Here is a 25442-nt window from a genome sequence, read left to right on the forward strand (position 1 = left end):
AAAACCTCATATTTTTCTCACTAGGTATTTGTGCACATTTGTGCAAAATATGTTTAGCTAGCATGTGGCTCTGTGTTTATTGGACTCAGGCAGGGTGTGATTTTTTTTTTATTTCAAGTGTGCATGAATTCAGCCATTTGAATAAAGTAAGTGAATAATGAGTTAGCATTGACGTAACAACAACAATTTTATTGATTAGCCCTTGGGCCATATCAAAGTGCAAACTTCCAGCACAAATTGTTACTAAAATTTGATAGCATTAATGATTACTGTAGTGTCAAACTCATTATAATGAATACATTATATGTTCATTAAATTTTTCAGGAAAATGGTGCCAACTTCTTTAAAACTGCATCTTCTGGATCTCATATACTAATAGTAAATTTATTTCATTTACTGTATGTTTTCATAAGACACATTTTTGGAGTCCTGGCATCAAAAATGTACATGAAAAAAGTAATGAAATAATAGAACATTAGGAGGATTTTGTGAGTATTCAAGAGATACAACAAACTAATGTATTAGCTGCATTCATTTAAAAAACATCAGTTCTCTTAAGGAAATGCAGTAATCATAATGTTCTATTCAGGTTCTCTTGAAATTGCTGTGGTAAAAGTCAGTCTCAATTTGAACTTGATTTCTGGTGATTACATACTTCTGCTGTATTAAAGATACAGAATTAGGAATCGTAATGAAGCTGCTTTTTTGTGTGGCTGATATTGCTTATCAAAAGACCCACTTAAATTCACAATGTAATTGCTATATGAATGTATGTTCCAGATATATATTCTACCTTTTAATGTATCATTAGTACAAATGAAACATTCTTTAAAAATCTGGAAATGTTTTAACATTAAAAACAAGTATTTTTACTTGGTTCCAAAAGAAGATGCTTTACATAATTTCTAAAGTAGTCCTCATTTACAGAAATATTTCAATATTTTGGTAGCGCTTGGAGAAAATAGAAGGAAGAAAAAGCCTTTACTTTGTAAACACTCCATAGTGAGCCAACTTTTTTAAAAAAAGTCCAGTGATTAAAAAAATGTGACTTTGAAACTTTGTGTTTTCTTGGTTTAATTTTTGTTTACTTTTAAAGGGTGTTATGCCTCAGCCACAATCACTTTTGCCCATTAGTTAGCTGATGTTTAGTTAAAATGTGATGAGAACTAATTGGAACTTGGACCCGCTGTTTTAATCATCGGATGATGAATGTTGGACTTCTCTGCAGATTCAGAAATGGGAAGTTGCTAAAATTCATGCTCTGGGATTGCCTTCATGAGGCTTATGACCCCAAGTGCCATTGTCCTTATGCATGTGACCAGCTTGCTTCCATGAATGCTGAAGCAGTTGGAGCAGTCCCCCTGCGTTCGTGGAGACTAGTTATAAGTAGGGCTCATAGCTATTCCCCTAACAATACAAATTAAAAGAGTTTTAAATGCAACGTAATTGTCTGAATGAAGTTGCTTTCACCAGCTGTTGGGTGCTGCATGAAGAAGCTGCTATAGAAAGTACTGCCCAGAGGTCTAATAAGACATACCTGCTTCATCCAGGTTCCAGTGAAGGTAATGATCCGAGCAGCCACCCCTGTTTCCATCTACTGACTGGGTCAGAATCTTGAGTGAAAGGATTCCTAAGTGGATCTTATGTTGTTGTTGTTTTTTTCTTGCCCGCTCCTTCAGCTAATGCTGCTTCCCAACCTGTATGTATCAATCACAGTTCTGTTTCCTGGGCACCTGACCGGTTTTTGTGTGTAGCTAGTTCCATGCTGCTGTCCTTTGCAGACAGGAAATCTAATGTCCCTCTTAAAGCCTCCCCCTTGCAGTTTCTGCAGGCTTTTGTTTCGATGTGCTGTTTTCCACATTATCAAGTCGTCTTGGCAATGTTCCCATGGAGAACTAAGTTGGAAAAGACGGTTCTGTAATATGATTGGTTGTCTCAATTGATTTTTTTTGTAAAAGAAAAAGGTGCCGGAACTCACACGTCATACAACCCACCTTACCTACCCTACAAGGGCGTTCTGGGCATTCTATGAGAAAAACAGCCCTGGTCGTCTCAATGGATTTTTCAGAGAATATCTGTAAGACAGGATGCTAGTTTTCCTGGCAACTTTCACCCACCTTTATTTGAGAAATCATAAGAATGATCAGTTAAATTCAGTGTACTTTTTTGCCTCAGTCTAAACCAGAAATTGTTTTGAGCTGCAGAACTGCAGAAAGAAAATATTATTTGGAAAGAGATCATAATCCTTGCTGATCACAAATAGTTAAACACTGCATAAATTGTAGGAAGGCAATAGATCTAGTTTGGTTAAAATAATAATAACAACAACAACAACAACAACAACCAGTGTTGATCTGAAGTTTCTATCACCAAATGGCACAATTAATTAATAGTGCCCAAGATAACCTAAGTTGCAGTTACAAGCCCCAAGCAGTATGATTCAAAATACGGTGGATTTTAAACTGTCCTTTTCAGTATCACAGCCGTTTGTATTTATTGGACGTGTGCCATAGAACTTGTGTGAAGTAGTAGATTACATAATCATGGAAGAATGCAGTCCCATTACTGTTGGAAAACTTCTACTATAACATGCAGCATCACTTGAACGGCAGTATGTGTTTTGTTATTTTCGTCAGCTAATTTATTTTGCATTCGAGTGCCCTATCAGATTCCCATCTGAAGTGAAGAGCTTGGTGCAACAACATTTTTTAACAGTGACAGAGTTTTTGATATAATAATAATAATAATAATAATAATAATAATAATAATAATAATAATAATAGTATAATAATAGTAGTAGTAATAGTAGTAGTAATAATAATAAAGTTGGAAGGGACCTTGGAGGGAATCTAGTCCAAGCCCCTGCTCAGGCAGGAAACCCTATACCGTTTCAAGCAAACGGCTGTCCAGTCTCTTCTTAAAAACTTCCAGTGTTGGAGCATTCACCGCTTCTGGTGGCAAGTCGTTCCACTGGTTAATTGTTCTAACTGTCAGGAAGTTTCTCCTTAGTTCTAGGTTGCTTCTCTCTTTCATTAGTTTCCATCTGCTGATTCTTGTCCTGTCTTCAGGGCTTTGGACAATAGGCTGACCTCCTCTTTTTTGTGGCAGCCCCTCAAATGTTGGAACACTGCTATCATTTCTACATCAGTACAATATACAATGGGTCGTAGAATTATCAAATTCAAATTGCAGTAATCATCTTTGGTTATCCTGTCAGTGAAGAACTAAACTGCCCCCAAAGTTCCTCAGCATCAGTTCTTGGACTAAATAAAATATGAATGGGAGATGAATAGATTTGGGATAACCTAGATTCAATGAAGAAATGCATTGAATAGCTGTCTGGCCTTTTTTAAAGACCAGGAGAAAGATCCATGCGTTTTAAATAAATTGGTCCCACCAACAATACGTCTTTACAGTTTTCAATGAACTTCTATTTTTATCATTTAAACTCACTAATATTAGTTTTGCCATCTGAATGAGCTGAGAAAAAGAACTTTATCTGGCAAGCTGCGCATGACCTGTATTTGGAGAAGAAATGAGGAGTTGATTATTAAAATTCTAGAAAGGCACTCTGCCCAATAATGTTTTAGAAGATGCTAAGAGCTTTATATAATTGCTTTCTTGATTCACACATTGTTACATAATAATTTTGTTTTCATGATATGTCAGCCCAGCTATTGTGTTTGTAAAATTTTGTGTTACATTATGTATGAGGAAAACCACTTTGGTATTTTCAATAAACTGTTGAAACAAACCATGGCTTAACACAAACATGCACAGTCAAGCTTCAGAATTATGTTGACCTTATGTTCCTTGAGTGTGGCCTCTGAACCTCTCACTTGGCACAATTTCAATGGGATAGCAAAGAGAATTTTATCCATAGGAAGTAATAACGTCAAAATCATTTGATTTTAGTTATATCAAAATTAGGTGTGACTGGATTCATTTCTGTGCCCTGGCTTACCTGGTAAAGTAACCCGGTTCAGTTGTTTATCTCTGACGCGCAATCCCAAAGCCCCAAATGTTAGCCTTGGCCTAAAAAGCACCCTAGGGATACAGCTGTGAGTGATATAGTTTCCACATATCCAACAATAAATTAGAAGGTTTTTTTTACATTGTTTTAAATCATTCTTTTTAAGTAACATTCTTCTAATGTGGGCATTTTAGCTAACTCATAGTTACTGTATTATAGTGAAGCGGAAGTGTTATAACTAATACAGAACAAATGCATCTTTTAAAACAGGGGTCTTCAAACTTGGCAACTTTAAGTCTTGTGAATTTCAACTCTCAGAATTCCTCAGCCAGGCTGGCTGAGGAATTCTGGGAGTCGAAGTCCACAAGTCTTAAAGCTGCAAGTTTGAAGACCCCTGTTTTAAAGTTACATGTGTTCCAGTTCCAGGAAATAATGTATTTATTAGTTTTTTCTCCCTTTGCCAAGCAATCAAATCTGTGTTTTTTTTAAAAAAATGTAAAAAAAATAAATCAGAAATTGGCAGTAGTTGTTTGGGTGTGGCTCTGAAAGGGCATGTGTTTGGTGGCGTGCGGGCTGGATAAATTAGGTCTAATTATAGATACCAGAAAAAGAAGACAGGGTCAGTTAGAGACTGTCCAGTGATGTTTCTGTTAGCTTATGGCTCAGAATTTAGCTGAGTAATGACAGTTCATTTTATTGTCAATGGGCAACGTTTACATGAATGCTTACCATTTGCATAAGTGAAGGATTTCAAAATGAAATTGCAAGTAATGCTTTTCAGAAAATGGTAACTGTTGTCCCCTCCTCTTCCCCAATATTGGTTTTTCTGTTGGAAATGCCTCATCATCTCATTTTGCAGCTTTCTTTCAAAGTCATTTTTAGCTTGCTTGTTCTCAGGGCTGCGGCAGCATCCCACTTTTCTGTCTCTTGTTAGTAACTCCTCAACCTCTCTTTTTAACCTTGTCCTGTCTTTCTTGAATGGACGTCATGCCTTCTCTCAGGGACCTTGTGATTTGTGTTCCGCACAATGTCCGACACTAGTGTGCTTCTATGTGTATTAAGGGGGGAAAAACGGAGGAGAAAAATGTGGCAAAAATAACTTTACTGAAGCTAACTGAGTATTTTCCTATCTCATTAAGTTGGAGCAAAACGTTCTTATCAGTCTTCAGAAGTTTGAGATAAGAATTAGATAACTATACAAATGGCTACTTTTTAAAAATAATAATAATAATGGCTAGGAAAATTAAGCTGTGGAACAGCCGTTACTGTTTGCTTTTAAAGACCAAATGTACTTTCTCAGATGACTGGTTGAGAAGGTTTTCTAGACTTTGGAAGGAGCTGAAGTGAGTTCTTGGCTGTAGTTTTTTTTTTTTTTTTTTTGCTTTAAAACTTCCTCCCTTCTCTTGTTCCAAAGCAAGTTAAGGGAAAGCTTTCAGCAGCTTGGTTAGCATGGTCCATCAGTATAGCCGTTTCCCATTTTTTCTGCTTTGCCCCAGTGGATTTGTCATGGAATCTTTGTGGGTACCCACTGTCCTACTTCCTTCCCACATCGTGTGGGTTTTTCCAGCGGTTAGCATGGATAGCTGTTTGGATCTATGATAACCCCTTAATCTATAGTTGAGATCACTCCTGCAACAATATTCTCTGTTTAATTTATGGGAAGATGTTCCCTATTCCCCCCCCCCATAAAATATTATTGGAAATCCTAATTATAGTTCATTTTCTCTCAGTTCCTAAACTGAGAGATTGGGCCTTGGAAGGGCCAGTCGTTACAGTTACTAAAATGTGCAGTGACCCTTCTGGGGGGGGAAAGGGGGTTTTTTTTGTCCTCATTGTTTCAAAGACATGGTTAATATCCTGTCACATGCAGAAAGAGTCATTTATACGCTCTTGTGAAAGTGAGGATGTGTTGGAAAGCTTAAGGTCAGATTTTTGTTTTTTTTTAATGTCCCTGTTTGAGTTCTAAATCAGACGGATTCAACTAAAATTCTTACAACCGGTCTCGTCATGCTTAAAGCGAGATTAGGAAGTTTGCAAAACTGATATAAGAATCTCCACGGTATTATTCATCCCCAATTGTCAGGTGGCTATAAGCAAATTTCAGAATCTGAATTTGGAATGTTTGAAAGATAGCATCCACGGTTAAATACTTTTTTAAAGCATCCAGAGCACTATAAATCAGAACTAAGGCCTTTTCAGAGTTATTTGGCAGAAAGCAGAAGGTGGAATTGCGAATAAACATGCTGATTGGAGGAATTCACATTGCTGCCTCTGTTATTGCGTGCTAGACACTTTCTAGCCCTCAGTAACCCAGCAACACTGTTTCTTCTTTTCTCCATCTCCTATTTTCCAGAATCTCTTTTGAGAAACTGTAGAATATGTGTAGAGTTGCAATGTGGATTATATTATTGCTGAGAAACTGGTAGGATCAAATTTCCAGGAACCCTTTAATTCATGCTGCTGATCATATCTTTTTCTTCATACCAACTTGTCCCCTTCCCTTCTTGGAGGGCGTGACTAAAGCTTCCCGGGTTGTCTTTATCTCTTCTAATTGGCATATGTCACTATTAAACATATTCAGCGTTTTTTTTTAGAGATGTAATGAAATGCAGTTCTGGATGCCAATCCCACAAATGTGACATTTAAGTCTGCCTTCACTGAGCTGGGTAGCATTTCATAAACGCATGTATTTTGTTGCTAATTTCTCTTAGACTTACTTTGAGTTTCTACTCCAAAAATAGATTATATCCCTTGTAGTGTAATGCATTTAAAGGTTCTGTATTTTTTTTCCTGCTAGCTTCTGGTAACTGGATGTATTTTAAATGCATCGGGAGGAAGAAAAACAGAAGTGCGAGTAGCTGTGGTTCGGCTATAGTAGGTCTGTGTTAGGTAGATTTTTCCAGAGTATGTCTAAACAACAGGGCTTAGTGTTGTTGTTTTTTAAAAAAGTTTCTCATATTTAAGGTGAATCCCTTTGAAGATGACCTCTTAATTTTGCAGGCATTCTTTTTTCATAATTACAGAAGTTGAGCTCCCTGACGGGAACACATTTTGATCCTGAAGCTTGCTAACGATTTATCCCTAAACATAACAATTTAGCCCTTCAAGCTAATTTTCTTGTTGCTGTTGTTGCTGTGCAAAAGGAATTAACAAATTCTCCAATTGTAGGTTGGAGATTGCATGTAAAATTAAAGGGTAATCACTTGTGTATTGGTGAGTAACTAAAGCTGCACTGTCTTGTTATAGAAAGAGTTAATAATTATCTTTAGCATATCATTTTTAGGATAACGTGTTTGTTTAAAATTATTAACCATTCAGTTCTGCAGGTTTGTGCTCAATTTTGTATGTAAATGTGGGCCTCTAGTTTTTTATTCTGCTTTATTTTCTCTCCAATTTTTTTGTGACCAGTGGTAAAATTAGATTTTTGTTTTGTAAATTCCAAACATCTTTATCTTAAAAATTCTTAGCCAAATGTCAGAAATTGAAAGAATGGATGATACGTTGTATTTCTGTTTGTTAGAGTTGCTGCAGTTTGTTCTTGTCTTCTTATAAGATAGTTCAGAGCTTTCTTTGCTACCTGGCAGAACAATTCCTTGTCTTTATATAATTGACTTGTGAAACTTAGTTACCTTATATTGGTTGATTTGAAAATGTTGGTATTATAAGAAAAATTGATTACAGAATGAATGTGTAAATTGTTGCTCCATTATCTGTCTAATTCTAAACAGTAATCTTCAGAATATTTTAAGCCAGCTGTGTGATTTTGGGCCAGTCTCGCTCTCTCAGTCTAGGATTCAAGCTGTTAGTCCTCTTTATTTTTTTTAAAAAAAGTCCTTTTGGACAAAATAAATTTGACCATTTTTTAAAAATATGTGCAAAGTAGAAAATGTACTGATTTCTTTTTTCTTTTGCAGTAGGGCTCACTTGCAATGATTATTTGGCCTTGCTGCTATAGTCCTGCTCTTGGGTATCTCAGGATAACTGGGGATTGTTGTTTGCACCTATTTCCTTAATGTTCACTCCTATCTTATGGGAAAACTTCCACCTTATGTTATCAAACTCTTCTGAGCAACAACGCCCACACTGTCTGCAGCTCAGATTTTTCTTCATAGCCATATGGTCGTGCAATGCTTCTACGTCTGGCAAGCTTTTTCCACCATTTGCGCTGTTATTTCTTTTCTTTTTTCCCCCTCCGTCCCGCTTCCCGAAGATACAAATGTATAGGCTGATTATCTCACTGCAAAAGGCTTTTTCCAGAACATTAAGAGATGATTGTGGTTCTTCCATATAGAAGTCGTATTCTGCAAATTGGACTGCTGCAGGATTAAGCTTTCCTGCTGACTCCAGGTTGCAGTTTTGTCTTTCCAGAAGATATATTTACCTCTTGTTGTTCCCTCTACCAACTCTTCTGTCTTGCCTCTGCATTGGGCTTTGGAGAAAAACAAATTTCACCCATCCACGCTAAAATATGAAGCATGACGAAAGGGGGCAACAGCAGCTGCTCCCTTCTGTTTTCTTTATCAAGTTTGGACGCAAGTGAGGTCATTTCTTCCTTGAGAAAGACAAAAAGCTGGTGTCTTCACCTTGTCTCGTATGATGGAAAAAGCTGGAGTCTTCACCTCATCCACGTATGAAGGGAACACTAAAGGCCTCAGCAGATGGCCTCAAGTTGGGTACCTGAGCGCCGTCTTGGATGTGTGGCTTCATTTAGTGTGGCTATTGATGGACATATTTTTTGGTTTAATTAGCTGAGCTGTGCACCAGGTTATAGTTGTAGCATGAAGATAAGCCTTCTACCTCAAGGGTCCCCAACCCCTGGTCCGTCGACCGGTACCTGTCACGGCATGCCAGCAACTGGTTTACACAAGCAAGCAAAGCCCCATCCGGGGGATGCAGGCAGCACACAAAACCACGCACCCTCCGGTCCGCAGAAAAAATCTCTCCACGGAACCGGTCCCTGGGGTCCAAAGGGTTGGGGACCTCTGTTCTATCTCACTGTGGTTTTTGACTGCCAATCTTATCAGAAGACCTTCAGAGTTCACACTGACACTGACAAACACCCAAGTAGCCAAGCATCCAATTGAGGCTGAGGGGTAGCATCTGCCCTATGACTGACCCATTACTAGTGGACTGTGACAGAACAGGCTGCCCACTGAATGGATGGCTTGTTCAGTGCTTTCCCCTCTGGCAGCTCCCTGGTGAGTCAAATGCTACTTGCCTGAAGTTTCTAACTCAGCCAGCAAAAGGGAATAAATGTAATTTTTTTTAAAAAAAAAAACCAGTAGGCTATATTTCTTAGCATCTGATCTTTTACCACTGTGTCATTTACATAATGCACTTGCTTCGTCTCAAGGAAAAACAGAGCTAATTTTGTGCAGGTTTTTTTTTAAAGATTGAACCACCATTTTTGTTGGCATGGTAATATTCTACAATATCACGCTTTCGTATGTTGCAGAAATATAATTAGCAAGGGTTAAGCTTGTGAATAATAAATAGCCGAGAACAAATGTGACCACAGTGTTCTTAAAGATGAATTCTAAAGCATATTGCGTTGTTTTAGATTGTATAAATGATGATGAATAATGTGAGTGCGTATTTTGTATTTTTGGAAGCAATGTCTGAAGTAACATTACCTGAGACAGGACTGGCATTTGTATAATTTCATTGATTTAATTTGATTGTTTGCATAGACAGAAGATCACTAACAAAGAGTCTTAATTATGTTCTAGTTGTTAGTGTTCCATTTGAGATCTATTTCATTTCATTCATCTATTTTATTTTTTAAAAAAATTATTTAAACATTTCTTTCCCGTCATCTGAATAATAGTTCGCGAGATGGTTTATTAAGTACTGACTCTTTCAAGAGATGAGGCTATAAGCTGTGTTGGAAAAGCATCACCACTGTGCTGAGTCAACCCTAGAGCAATCTGAAGCACAAGTTACAAAAAGTGTACTGTTGTATTTCCCATTTCGTAATTAATGTGCATTAGTGCACAAAGTGCTCTTATTCAAGATGTTCCTCTGTAAATGTAACCAGAAAAGCAGTGGCAGCACAATATTTGAATGAAATAACATGGGGTGGTGGTGGTTGTGAGAGGAAATGCCTGAATTTAGAAGCACTTTGCTTTGCTAGATAGCATAGCAAACATGTGACAGGAAGCATCTGACTTTCAGAATTACACGCACAAATGGATGGTTTCTCGAACTCATGATGAAGAAGGATTTAAACCACCCTCAAGTAAAGTCAGTATATAAGACTGAAGACAAAGGGACATAGGATAGAAAGCAACCTTAAAATTATACTTGATTAGAAAAAGTGGATTAACCGTTTCCCGGCAGCCAGAAAGAGACTTAATGATAAATCCAACTATCAGTCCATGATACATATTCAAATCATCATGGATTGAATGTACTGCTGAGCAAATTATTTTATGCATTTGGTTCTTAATGGATTAATTCCTTCTAAATTCTCACCAAGCCCCAGTCAGTGTTCTATTAGATCTCAGGTGGGGGCCTCCAGTGACTGTGCATTTTCATATAATCACTCTTAGACCCCAACCTTTCCATTTTTATACACAAAAAAATTACAAATGCTGCTTTAATAAACATTAAAGCTAAGGCCCAAACAAACATTAGAATCACAAGTAATCTTTCATTGCATAGTCAATCTGTTTTGTTTAAATAATGTGGAGTTTGGTTACTTCTTGTCTGCCAAATTCCTTGAAATTATTATTAGACAGTGCTCATTTTCCTTGTAGAGCGACTCATACTTTTGATGCAGGGATGAAAAGAGATATGTGAGAAACACACTGCAAATGTGAATACATTATTTCAGTGCTTCACCTATCATTATTTAAATTATTATTTAATTAGTGGAGATAGTTTAAGTCAAATAAGTAAAGAAGTTCTGCAGCAGCTAGTTGCATGAGCAATTGTGCAAGAAACTCATGTGCAAAGGAGTTGCTTTTGTTACCTTTTGTAACCCTGGAAATAATTCCCAGTTGATACTGTAGGTGCTTCTTAAAGGAGATGTCTAAAGAAGACAGAAAAATGCTAATTATATAGGAGAGGTTTGTGGTTTCCTATTTTTTAAATAGCGTGCTTATTTCAGGAAGTGGAATAAATCCAGACTTGCCAGTAATGCAGGACATGTGACTTAGTTTCAGTTGATATAATTCTGACGTAAGCAATTTCCTTGATCCACCATTTTGGGGTGGAAAGGAAATGGAGGCAGTTGCTCTTCAAAGTTGAGGAAAATGTATGGAATAAATCAGAGATTTCCATTGGAATGGAGATAATGGTGGTAATCTTTAAAGTGTGTGCTTCAGGACTTTTGCATGCTGTTGCTCAAACTACTGTATTCTAGGTTGCCTTAATTGCAGTATATGTTTCACATCCTTTCATAACGTAGTTCCTTCCATTCTTACGGAAGTTTTTCACTTCTGCCCTTCCTCCAGAAAAGGGCAAGTGGTATCTCGAGTCATTTTGGGAAATTTAAAGAGGGATGCGGTAGCTCAGTGGGTTAGGACGCTGAGCTTGTCGATCAGAAGGTCAGCAGTTTAGCGGGTCGAATCCCGACTGCCGCGTGACAGAGAGAGCGCCTGTTACTCGTCCCAGCTTCTGCCAACCTAGCAGTTCGAAAGCATGTAAAAATGCAAGTAGAAAAATAGGGACCACTACGGTGGGAAGGTAACAGCATTCTTTGCGCCTTTGGCATCTAGTCATGCCAGCCACATGACCACGGAGATGTCCTCGGACAAGTGCTGGCTCTTCGGCTTTGAAACGGAGATGAGCACCGGCCCCTAGAGTCGGAAACGACTAGCACGCGTGTGCGGGGGAACCTTTACCTTTAAAGAGGGTTTGATAGGTAGCCTCAGAGCTTGCTTTGGCACTGATGTGTTCCTGCATTTCAAACAGTGATTATAAAGGATTATTGCCATTGTCAAAGTACCTTGAAAAAAAAAAAGGCAAAATTACTGGGAAAAGAAACAGCAAATTCCATTCTGTTTTCATGCCCTGGATGTGCTAGTTTGCATGATCGGGATATCAGTTTTTGCCCTTACCTCTTCCTCTGTTAGGTGTGATGTCCCAGCCACCAAAAGTCTGCCCATTTCTTCTTTTAGGTAAGTTGGGAATTGCATTTCAGGAGGCAGCAATAAAAATAGACTTACGAAAAACGGTAAGGATAGGTCTGAAAATAGCAGTGGCTTGTTCTCTTGCCCCCATAGAAAGAGGTTTGGTCGCAACAGTACAATACAGAATTTTCTGGTCAGATCCTCCTTATTAATGACTGCTATTAATCAGCACAATTTTTTGCCTTGTACTGCATTGCACAATATATTTCATTAGACATTCCAAATCTGTACGGTGGGCTGCTGGTTTAAATAGTTACGGCCAGTTGTTGAGACCCAAGTTTTAATGAAGTTATCCATCACATTATTTTGGAACATTTGGTATGTAAAAGCACTTTTTTGTTTTTAACTACTCAAAGAATGAAATTGTTGAATTTGGCCGCCTCACTGCTAAATTTTGGTCATTTCAAAGAAATAGTTTCCAATATAGTTATTTCAGGGACACACGTGGTGTTTTTCCTTTCTATCATGAAAATGTGATCTGTGCATATATTTTCAATTACTTCTTCAGTTCTCTGACCACTGCCGACTTATAAAATGACCTCTTCTCCCAATCCTAATTTTACATAGATCCTTTGGTAAAGTGTTTTGAAATCTTATCAGCATGGTTGTTGACACTGCCAAACTCTTCATAGTTAAGATAGCATGATGTAACTTTGCTAAACTTTGCTGACTTTTTTTTTTACCAAGACCTGTCCCTGTGTTACCAGCTTACTCAGAGCAGATTTTAAATGCCCTATAATATCCTTATTGGATACATTTCTTGTTATGATTTTCTGACTGCTTTTTACTACTTTGTTACAGAGGGAAATGTTACCAGCGTATATTTTTGTTAGAAGTTTACCCAATTCACATTCAATTTATTTTAGAACTCTGGTGTGGAGTTTTCAGTCATTTGATCAGTCCAAGGATGAATATCACAGTTAAACTTAAATCCACTCAGCTTCTTTACAATACATTTCTTCTGGAGATGTTTTAATTCCTTCGGCATTCAGGGATCGAATATGACAGCAGTTGAATTCACCAAATGGGTAGAATCAAGCACTGATTCCCATGTATTATTTTGGCTTGGAGACTTTTGGAGCAAAGAAGTAGAGGATAAATCAGATAAATTTCAAATTCAGTTTCTGTCGTTATCATCCGAAAAAGACTGGTAGTAGATTACTTTATGAGATATATCTCAGAGTGGGCGCCTGAAAAATTGCCTCCAAGTGGACTACGTTAAGTTGGTTCAGTTCATCATGCTACTCTAATATATTCTGTTGCCTTGACGTACTTAATTCAGTTAAAAGTAAAATAGTCATTTGATGCATACATTTAATATTGTCCATGCTATTTAAGCATTTGTGTTGTGTGTGCATTTATTAGTGGTGTGGGAAGCAGGAGATTGCTATTCCTGCAGGGCTGCCTATAAAAACTTCCTGCTTGGGATCTTGCAAATTTGCCTTTCTAGTTAATTGTTTCTAGAAGGGTTTTGCTTTTACAAGGTCACATTGCTCCAGAGCAGGGGTCTCTAACCTTGGCAACTTTAAGACTTGTTGACTTCAACTCCCAGAATTCCCTAGCCAGCCATGGAGACCCCTGCTCTAGAGAATGCTTTGACTTATTATTTAGCCTCATGCATAAATGCTGCTTGATACTTGAAGGCTTACTGTCCAGTAGTTGAATTGCTGATGAATGTATACTGACTATTTGGGCGCTAATTGACTTCCTAAGATCTGTATTTCATGTTACTGGCAGAGGAAATTCAGAAATAACCTAAACCTAACTGCATGTTTGCATGACTGGCTAGAGTTGAATGTTATTATTATTTTATTCCATTTCACTCAGGCTCAATATTGATTGTGATGTGATTCCCTAAGTCAGTTGATTGGGGTAGAGAGGACTGAAAATGTTCAGGATGTCACGAACAGTCTTTCCATAGAATTTAATAACTAAACTAAAGTATCCATTGCAATCTGGATGGTCTTTCTAGATTGTCCCTGAGAAGGATTCCTTTTGGTAGGAAGTCTGTTTAATTAGCTCACGTGCTGCTTCATTAAAGGAGGGGGAGGGAGGAGGGTTGCTGCAAAGGGAGAATCAATGTACTGTTCGATGAGAGTTTATCAATAGCATCAGTGTGCTTTTGCATTGCCTGAACAAACAAGATGTTAAGTCCCTCTCTCTCCTTCATGCACTGCTTTACAGTTGTGAGCACATTATTAGAGGTAACGAATAAAATGCAGGCTTTTATTATATCCAAAATTAAATTAATTTATCTCTGGGCTGAATTTTTTTTTTATGATTCAAGCACTGACCCCTTACAACTTTTGTGGTGGGGAATGGCTTGCTTTTTTGCCTGACTACAGACCCCATTCAAATAACTTTGTCTAAACTAAGCATCTAATACAGGGGTCCTCAACCCCCCCGAGTCACGAATCAGTATTGGTCCGTGACCTGTTAGAAACCCAGCCACGCAAGTGGCAGGAGAGCAAGTGAAGCTTCATCTGAGCGTGCATGGGGTCTAGGTTGTGTGTGAAACCATCCTACCCCCTCCCCTGATCCACGAAAGACAGTTTTTCTTCTGAAACTGGTCTGAAACTGAAGGCGGCGGGGGCTGCTGATCTAACACATCATATTAGCTAAAGCAACCACTGTCCCATTATTAGTCGTGACAGGATCACCGCCTTAAACGCTCTTATAGAAGGAAGCCTGAAGCCAGTCGCTTGCAGATAAGTTTTTATAGCTGTATACATTTTGATCGATACGTTCTGTCAGGGCAAGCTGGCACCAGTTCAATCTGATTGAATTTCCTTCTCTCGCTCTGTATGATGTGTTTCCAGGGTGTGAGGGCAAACTTTGGTAGGGCTGGCTAAAATATGGCAAGTTTCCTGTCGTCATGATTCTCTGCTTCATGTTCTTTTGTGTTGTAATAATTCTATGATGGGGCCTTAGGGGACGGCCCTAACATTCTGTCTTTAGAAAGATAAATAAATGGTTCCTTTCAGTGGATTGAAGACCTGTTTACACTTGCTGCATATGAAGAGATTGCCTATAGATGTAGAATTTGTATGGAGAAATATAATTAAATATACAAAATACACCAGGTTAAACAAAAGCATGATAGGTGTATCTTTTGTGTGTTCTCCCTCTCCCTCTCTCTCTCTCTCTCTCTCTCTCTCTCTCTCTCTCTCTCTCTCTCTCTCTCGTTACATATATATAGAATTGCAATGTAATATATTCTACATTTCAAATTTTAAAAAACTTCTATTTTTTCAGTAGTTTTTAAGCACATTACACATTTTTGTTCTTCATTTATCCCTTTTTATTGTACATGAGAATAAATCAGGTTTATATGAACACTGTAGGTAATTCAGAGTGAATGTAAGAATATAATTCCCTCAGAATAATGGAGGAATAAACTGGAATAAAGTTGCAAATCAGTATTTGAAAGAAATATGTTCTCTGTTGGCACAACCTTTTGGCCTATACAACATTTATTTAGATGCTAGTGACTATGAATTTGGTCCCTAGCAGACTACAGAAGATCAACATATTAATTATTGAGGGCAAAATAAAAATTAAAAAAAAAGTTAATCACACCCACATCTCATTAAAATGGTTTGCTAAAGAATTCCCTCTTTCCAGCTTCTCCCATCTAGCGATAGAACATGTGTACTTTCCATAGGCTTTCTACTTCTCTCCCAACTCTTCAGCAACTTGTGGTTCTAGAAGCAAATTTTTATAATTGAAATAATAATAATAATAAGTATAAGTTGGAAGGGACCTTGGAGGTCATCTAGTCCAATCCCCTGCTCAGGCAGGAAACCCTATACCAGTTCTGCGTCTGTTCTATAAATACTCAGTCTCCCTAAAATATTTTCTTTCTTCTTCTTCTTTTATTGTAGCACTGTCGCCATGATGGCTTATCTAGCCTTGTTAAAGATGGATCGCAGTTACTGATGGGAAGAAGTCCAATATGAGTGGAAATGATACCGTAGGCAGAAGACGCTTTGAAGACACAGAGCACACACTACACATCTACCCTGGGAGCATTGCCGAAGGGACCATTTATTGTCCTGTCATTGCACGGAAAACGTCCACCGCTGCTGAGGTGATAGACTCTCTGATTAACAAACTGCAGCTGGACAAAACAAAATGCTACGTCTTGGCCGAAGTGAAGGAGTTTGGTGGGGAGGAATGGATCCTCAACCCCACCGACTGCCCTGTCCAGCGCATGATGCTCTGGCCACGGATGGCCCTCGAGAACCGCTTGAGTGGAGAGGACTACCGCTTTCTTCTACGGGAAAAGAACCTAGACGGGTCAATCCATTACGCCAGTCTCCAGTCCTGGCTGCAGGTCACGGAAGAACGGCGCAGGATGATGGAACGTGGCTTCCTTCCCCAGCCACAGTACAAGGACTATGACGACTTGTGTGCCCTGCCAGATCTGAACGAGAGGACTCTCTTGGAAAACCTGAGGAACCGCTTCAAGCAAGAAAAAATTTACACCTATGTCGGGAGCATCTTAATAGTCATTAATCCGTTCAAATTCCTTCCCATTTATAACCCTAAATACGTCAAGATGTATGATAATCATCAGCTGGGCAAGCTGGAGCCCCACATCTACGCCGTGGCTGATGTCGCATATCACGCCATGCTCCTGCGTCGGAAGAACCAGTGTATCGTCATTTCTGGAGAAAGTGGGTCTGGCAAAACCCAGAGCACCAATTTCCTGATTCATCACCTCACCGCTCTCAGCCAAAAGGGATTTGCTAGTGGAGTGGAGCAGATCATTCTTGGAGCTGGACCAGTGCTGGAGGTAACATCCTACCGTGCAGGTAGTCCTCGACTTACAGCAGTTCATTTAGTGACCCTTCAAAGTTACAGCAGCTCATGACCGTTTTTCACAAATACGAGCTTTGCAGCCTCCCCGTGGTCATGTGATCAAATTTCAGATGCTTCACAACTGGTCCATATTTAACGACCGTTGCCATGTCCCAAGGTCATGCGACGACCCCCTTTTGTGATCTTCTGACGAGCAAAGTCAATGGGGAAGCCAGATTCACTTAACAGCCAGGTTGCTAACTTATTGGCTGCAGTGGTTCACTTAACCACCGTGGCAAGAAAGGCCGTAAAATGGGGCAAAACTCACTCAACAAATGTCTCACTTAGCAACAGAAATTTTGGGCTCAACTGTGATCGTAATTCGAGGACTACCTGTAGTTTACGATAAAGCTTTTCTTCCCCCTAATGTGTGCTAAAACAATTAGTTCTTTTAATAATCAAATCATTATTCTTGTCTTGGAGCAATTGATAAAGCTATGCAAAGATTTCCTTCCTATTGTAAGGAGTCTGCTGGTGAACTACATGTGGAAAACATTAGATTGGAATGTGCTTTTTTTTTTTAAAAAAAAATGCACCAAGAACTGTCATCCTCTTAAATCTTTTCTTTAAAAAAATTACAGATTACATTGAACATTTGTCACCCCGAAGTAAAATGTTATTGTAGAAGGACGCTTAAATTTAAAATTAGAGGATTCGTCTGAGACTTTTTAAGTGAGAGTGCTAAATATTGTTTGAGATAATTAGGTATTACACTCCATTCTTTGTTGATCTTGATTTTTAAATCTCAAGAATGACAAGCCAGAACTGCTATAAATGAGCTTTTAGTTTGTTTTTAGTGTTTTTGTATCAGCACAGAACTTTTCTGCTTCCCCCCCCCCCCCCAAGTTCAAAAGAGGTAAATAGTCTTTATTTCATGTGTGGATTCCCCCCCCCCCCATTTCTTTGAAGTGTCTTTTAAATGCCATCTGCTCCATCTTATGTAAATTGCGAACAACTCTGGTGAAGAATTAGGACAGAAATCTAGAATTGTCTTCTTTATGACAGTAATTTAACATAAAATAGAAAACTATCACTTCATACTCATTTAACACATTTATATAAAACAAACTGATTTAGCCACCCATCTACCAAAAGAAACTGGCATGTATGAGTCCCTTGTTCTACGATGAGCCAATGCTAATTTTACCTCTACTAAGTGTAGCACATCATCCATCCAAGGTGACTTAATAGATGAATGAACTATAAGGGAATTATCTAGACTTGTGTTAGGCTTTACTCACCTTCCTAAATGATCATTATATAACAAACCTCAGTGATTGGTCACTCATGATATATATCCCAGTGTGTTCTCCATCTCAGCTTAATATATTCCTAGTAATACAAGTAGATTGTATTTCCTTATAAAAATAGCATGTTCTGCCAACTCAATTTCTGCCACAAGGACAAAGGCACCGCATATACAATATATTGAAGTCATCTGCTAAAATTGCTGATTTTAGCATTAAACATGATCAGAGTAAAAGCTTGATATGGGACAAATTGCTGAGATCCCATATTCATTAACCTCTAAGACTTTCTTCCAAGGAAAACTGAGGGAGCGCTCTGGCTTTCATTGTTACTGACCTCGTTTCTAATGACCAAAATTGGGTAGGCTTGGGTGGACATCACGCACAACTTGTTCAGAAAGGAACGAGCAATTTTGCCAAAGAATGGATTTAAGATTAAGAAACTTTGTGATTTTTTTTTTAATTAACAAAGACATAATATTCCCAAATAGAGTTATTTTCCTATTGCAGTTAAAAATTGTGGTCCTTTCGGAAAGAAATCCAAAATCTCAGTGAAATAATACCGATCTTTAAAAGTTCTCACAAACTGCCTCCTATTTCAGGTTCACCAGGAGAATTCAGTTGACTGAATTTGCCTTAGTCAGAGAACTTTTTTCTTGCTTCATATCTCACTTCCTTATACAGCACTGTTTAATTAACCGATCATAACTACTGCAAGGACTGCGATGTTTAGAAAATATTTTTATCTAAAGTGGAGAACAATTCTTTTATGCTTCCTGTCTTCTAAGTCGCCACTAACTATAGTTGACCTCTGTTTTTAGTACACACAAAAGTACCGGGTGGTAAGCAAGGCTGAATGCCCATCACAGAGGTAGATAGCTTAGTTGCTAAATTTAGTAGGTGGACATCTTTGAGTATTTAAAAATATGTTCTTCAAAACTTGTGAGAGAACTTTTCTTGACAGAAGAGTAGGTGAGGGTGCTGATATAGTTGCCTAATAATAGTTAAAGGAACAGGACCATTAGTTCCTCATCAAGCAGATTTACATTTGTCAGAGGATTAACAGTGGCAGTGGATAAGAATATTGCATTTAAGGGAGAGATTATTCTGTTTCTTTTACATCAGACATGTCAAACACAAGGCCCGGGGGCCGGATCCGGCCCGCGAAGTGATTTCATGCGGCCCGTGAAGCCATCCTGGAAACAGTGAGGGAACGGCCCCCACTGCCTTGGCCCTGGCCCAGAGACCCTCCTTCTGCCAGAGACCCTCAGATCTGTCCCACTCCTGCCCAGGCCCCCATAGGCACCCTTGATGCAAACGATGTAGAGCTGGCCACGCCCACCCAGTAGGCCATACGCACTCTAGCCACGCCCACCCAGTAGGCCATGCCCACCCAGGCCACACCCACCCGGCCCCCTGAGGGCAACCGCAATGCTGATGCGGCCCTCAATGAAATTGAGTTTGACACCCCTGTTTTACATGATACCTAGTATTTCAAGGTATCCTGGAACTGTAAAGCAAAAGATAATTAAGCAAAGGTCTAAATATTACAAGGCACATACAGATAGCTCTCCACTTATGATCACAATTGAGCCCAACATTTCTCATGCTAAGTGAGACCGTTAAGTGTGTTTTGCCCCATTTTATGACCTTTCTTGCTACAGATGTGAGGTGATTCACTGCAGTTGTTCAGTTAGTAACACAGTTATTAAGTGAATCTGGCTTCCCCATTGACTTGACTGGTCGGAAGGTTGCAAAAGAGGATCACGTGACCCCGGGGGCATTGCAACTGTCGTAAATGTGAGCCCGTTGCCAAGCATCCGGATTTTGATCATGTGACCCCGAAGGGCGCTACAACGGTCACAGGCATGAAAAATGGTCGTCGGTCACTTTTTTTCCTGTGCTGTTGTAACTCTGAACAGTCCCTAAATGAACGGTTGCAAATTGAGGACTGACCGTATTCAGGTTCTGAGAAGTTGGGCCGTGCTGATGTGTGGATTATTGCTTAGTTGTTTTCTTTGTATTAGCTGCACAATTAAAAATCTTAGTAGTATTGTCAAGAGGAAAAGGTTGATTACTTTCATGCAGATTGCATCCTACGTTGGAAAGCTCCTTCCCCTTTAGTCAGTTTGAAGTCAGCCAAGGTTGCTTACTTTTCCGGTTTTGCCAGATGCAAGTGAGGGCAAAACCACATAGGTGTTCTTCCTGATGCTAACTAATCCTGAATCTCAACACTGAGTGCCTTTGCCAGGTATTCACTACACCCCAAAAAAACATTTTACATTTTCTTACAAGACGCTTAGAATCAGCTTAAAGGAGATAGTTTGGCTTCGGCGTTGTTTCTTCATATGAATTTTATTCAAATAACATTAATACTTACATTATTTTCATTTTCTTCCTAAATAGAGCACCTCTGGGAAGTCAGCATTTATTGCTGAACTGCCTTGAGACTATTTTCCACGTATATTGCATCCAACCAAGTACTGGTTTGCTTTCCAAACCCAGCTCCTATAATTCTTAAGAGGAAAGTATCTCAACTCCCCATACAGGGAACATATGTCCATTGATTATTGTTTCAACATGTTAGGAGGCGTGTTAGCTGTAACAGTGATATTCATCAAGAAATTACTAGAAGTAGATGTGGATCTTAGACATGTTTGGCCCTCCAAGGATGCATTGATCTTTAAAAAAGCTTATTTGACTCCAACATCTGCATTTAGTTATCCCCTTCCTGCTCTGCCCGCATAAATGAGAGTGAATTTCCTTTTTTTCTACCTCCATTGCATTTCTCTCCCTTCCCCTATCAACAAGTTCCTGTTTGTATCAGCTGTTTTCTACCCAGATCCTTCATCTTCCTTGTTGCCATGTACCCTCTGTTTGTCTTGTTCCACGGCCCTCATCTTTGCTTCCATTTGCCTGCTCCTTGATCCCTTCACTGGATTCAAAAGGATTCTGGTAGCACTTTTTCTGACCAATAACATTTTATTACATAAAAGATGTACACGCTTGTGAGCTGCGGCTACCGGGATAATTCTGATTTTTTTCTTTTTCTTTTTGGTCACCACACACACAGCTCTTCTCATACAGAGTTTGCTCGATTCAATATTTCATAGCTTTTCCATTTGTCTGGGGCTTTGGGGGATTCTTTGAGCCCTCAAAATGGGGCAAAAATGTGGTGTCTGATAGGCGACATCTGTTTCTGTCAATTCTAGCTATTTATGGAGACACCGTGGACTTCCTCCAATATCCTTGCCCATTCAGACTGATGAAACCAAATGTCTTTGAATGAGAAACATTAATGCTGGCATGAAACATTGTGCCTTCACTGTGACAACTGCTACTTGCAATCTGCCGAAGACAATACCCCACTCTTTTTAGAGGATTCATTCCATCTCAGCTTGAATTGTTTAGGATCAGCATGTGAAATTACTTGAGGTTGCAGATATTAGTGACGGAGACAAAGGATTCATTCTTGAATAAAAGAATATTTTAATCTTTAACCACTTTTAACTACCCCTCAGTAGCCAGTGGGGCACCGCTGAATATTTGGATCTAGCTAGTTGTATTTCTTCATACTTTATTAATGCAGTTTAATACAGTTTACGGTTGTGTGTTTGTGACAGTTTTGAGAAATAAAAAGATTTAAAACTGAGTTAGCAGAAAGCACAGTGGGTAATATGTAAAAGTAAAAAATAGATAATAAGTAATAAGTAAGTAGAAAAATAAGGGACGCGGTGGCTCAGTGGGTTAGGACGCTGAGCTTGTCGATCAGAAGGTCGGCAGTTTGGCGGGTCGAATCTCGAGTGCTGCGTAACAGAGTGAGCGCCTGTTACTTGTCCCAGCTTCTGCCAACCTAGCAGTTCGAAAGCACATAAAAATGCAAGTAGAAAAATAGGGACCACTATGGTGGGAAGGTAACAGCGTTCCGTGCGCCTTTGGCGTCTAGTCATGCCGGCCACATGACCACGGAGATGTCCTCGGACAAGCACTGGCTCTTCAGCTTTGAAACGGAGATGAGCACCGGCCCCTAGAGTCGGAAACGACTAGCATGTGCGGGGGAAACTTTACCTTTACCTTTAAGTAGGAAAATAAAAGATTGCCTTTCCTTCTAAAGAAAAAAAAGTAACCGTAAATTAGCTTTGTGCATAGTACCTGAGGGATGTCACCTTCCCCACATCCTTCCTAGCTCCCCAAAATGTAGGACAAACTATGCTTTCTGTTCTGTGATTGCTCAGATCAGAGGAACATGGATTTCACTAGTAGCATGCTTCAAATATGGGGATTTTTTTTATTGAAGGAGCTTCTCATGGCCCTTTCAACTTTCACCAGTAGGCACAGTCAATACATACCTATTTTTCAATTTATATTTTTATTTATTTAGCAATTTTTTTAGCTTTGAGTCAGTGTTGACTCCTGGCAATGCCTACACTAGTATCTATAGTTTTCTTGGCAAGATTTCAGAAGACTTTTGCTATTTCCTGCTTCCTAGGGCCGAGAGAGAATAACTGGCCCAAGGTTACCCAGTTGGCTTAGTGCCTAAGGCGGGACTAGAATTTCCCTTCTCCCAGTTTCAGCCTGGTGCCTTAAACCACATTTGAAAAATACATTACTCGGGCCTATAACTGAAATCTCTTCTTTGGCACCAAAATTATATGTGACCAGCAATATGTAAAGAAACGGCAAGAGAAAACTTGTACAAAAGGATCAAGCAGCCATTCACTGTAGTTAAATCAGTTTTAAATTTAAACAGATTAATCAGACACCTTGTTTTATTAAGTGTAAAAGCAAAAAAAACAATACCAACAGTAACAAATATTATGTGCAATTTGATTAATTTGGAAAGTTTTAGTCTTTGTAAATATTTAGAAGAATCCTGTCCTAAAACTATCTCCTATTAATCTTTCAACTCAAGCTATATTTTTTCTCATAATTATAGAAAACCTCTTAAGGCATGCCTAGGAACTGCGAGTGATCTTTCAATGCATGTAATTTTCTTAGCCAGCATTGACCTGATTCCCACAGCAAAGTTGATACAACATTAGAAATATATTGCCTGATGAGCTGCAATTCAGCTAAAGAGTATCCTAAATGTCTCTTTCCTGGTAAAATAATAATAATAATAATAAGGTAAAGGTAAAGGTTCCCCCGCACATGCATGCTAGTCATTTCAAAGCCGAAGAGCCAGCGCTTGTCCGAGGACGTCTCCGTGGTCATGTGGCCGGCATGACTAGACGCCAAAGGCGTACGGAACGCTGTGACCTTCCTTTTTCTACTTGCATTTTTACATGCTTTCGAACTGCTAGGTTGGCAGAAGCTGGGACAAGTAACAGGCGCTCACTCTGTTACGCAGCATTCGAGATTCGACCCGCCAAACTGCCGACCTTCTGATCAACAAGCTCAGCGTCCTAACCCACTGAGCCACCGCGTCCCCTAATAATAATAATACTGAATTACTAAGAAAATATTATCTGTATATTTCTGCTTTCTCCAAACTTGCCTACTGGCAAAAAGATAATTTAGCACAAAAACTCTTAGATTTTTCCAGATTCCTTTGAAGTAGATTCCGTGCCATTAACAGTCGGGACATTATTAAGGTCTGGTTTTGCAAAAAAGAGAATATAATCTTTCTGTTCAAGTAACTATAAGGAAAGCTAGTGCTTGAGGTTTCTTAAAATTGATGTATGGTGATTTTCCCCCCCCTCAATGTCTAAATTATAAGAATTAATACATATAACATTCCCTCAGATGCCTGCCTGTTATGATAAAATTAATGTCAACAGCATGTAAAATTCCAAAAAGTGTATACATCCAAACCATGTAGTGATTTAATGCTGGGAATGTTGACTACAGCTGTGTTTATGCTCTAGTGTCTCTTTTATGTTATGTTCCAAGCTTGTCACACATATTTTTGAAGGCAAACTTGTTGCTACTTGCTATTTTTTTCCAAGCAGATGTTTATAGGGGAATGAAAGAGAAGACATGTATACTTTCTATTAATAAGCATATTATTTTTACCCAATTAAGTTAGATTTTTCTTGAATACCTAATTCAGTTTGGTATTGAATTTGATCACGATTTGTCATTGAATCATCATCGTTAGTGAGGCCTTGCAAATTGCCAGGGGCGCTGCTGTTCCGTAGGTAACGGGGTATAAGGCCTCGGTTGTGAATAAAATTCATTTTCCTTTTGCTGGACAGCCTTGTCCCTCTCCAAGCTACTGGGTTGGTGATGAATCTGTCCAGACTTTCTGTGCTTGGAAGACTTCAGTTTGTCTTTTCCGAGGATGGGCCAGCCGCAGTTGGTGACTTCAGGGCCACCATAACAGTCAAGGATTCATCCCAGGTCACCGTGGGCATAACACACATCAGACGCTCACTTTAGACCTGGTTTGTATCTCAAAGCAATTGAGGCATAGTTTCAGAATGGAGATCTAGGCTTCATTTCTTTTTTGTGGCCAGATTACAGGTGCCTTGACTTACAACAGTTCATTGAGTGACCGTTCAAAGTTACTGCGGCACTGATAAAAGAGACCATTTTTCATTCGACCGTTGCAGCATCTCCATGGTCGTCAAAATTCAGATATTTATGACCGTTGCAGTATCCTGGGGTCACGTGACCCCCTTTGTGACCTTCTGACAAGCAAAGTCAATGGGGAAGCCAGATTCACTTAACAACCGTGTTACTAACTTAACAACTGCAGCGATTCACTTAACGGTGGCGAAAGGTCGTAAAATGGGGCAAAACTCACTTAACCACCGCCTCACTTAGCAACAGAAAGTTTGGGCTCCATTGTAGTGAGGACTATTTGTATTCTCTAGAGCCTAGCCTCTGCGCAACTGTGTCACTTCCATTCAGTCCAGCTGGCCTTTGCCAGTTGCAGTCCCCTTGAACTGAACTCAGCTCCTGGTAGTATGATGCACGTAGGAAATGGCAGATCCTCATCTCCGTGTTGCCTCTGCAGTGAATTGTTCTGGTAGGTTTTTGACACTTTTCTTATTTTGACAGGCTTTTGGGAATGCCAAGACAGCACACAACAACAATTCAAGTCGCTTTGGCAAATTTATTCAAGTAAATTATCAGGAGACTGGCACTGTGCGTGGGTAAGTGGCAATGAGCAGTGACTAAAGAGCTTTAGGCATGAATGGTGTGCAGCTGTTAGTAGTTTTATATGCATGATTAGAATGTAAAACATCCTGTGTAAATCTGGGCTGTAGCTGCTTGTCT

At 39.2% G+C, this 25442-nt stretch overlaps 1 protein-coding gene across 1 annotated transcript in view; it reads left to right on the forward strand.

Annotated features, from left to right (window-relative positions):
• Window positions 1-25442, forward strand: part of MYO9A (myosin IXA) — a 92209-nt gene that overhangs the window by 2611 nt on the left and 64156 nt on the right. The window contains exons 3-4 of the mRNA XM_083371214.1: window positions 15993-16906; window positions 25224-25318. Of these exons, the coding sequence (XP_083227340.1) occupies window positions 16064-16906; window positions 25224-25318 (938 nt within the window). The 5' untranslated portion in view covers window positions 15993-16063. The remainder of the gene's footprint in view (window positions 1-15992; window positions 16907-25223; window positions 25319-25442) is intronic.

Source organism: Vipera ursinii (assembly GCF_947247035.1).
Source record: "Vipera ursinii genome assembly, chromosome: 11".
Taxonomy (NCBI): Eukaryota; Metazoa; Chordata; class Lepidosauria; order Squamata; family Viperidae; genus Vipera; species Vipera ursinii.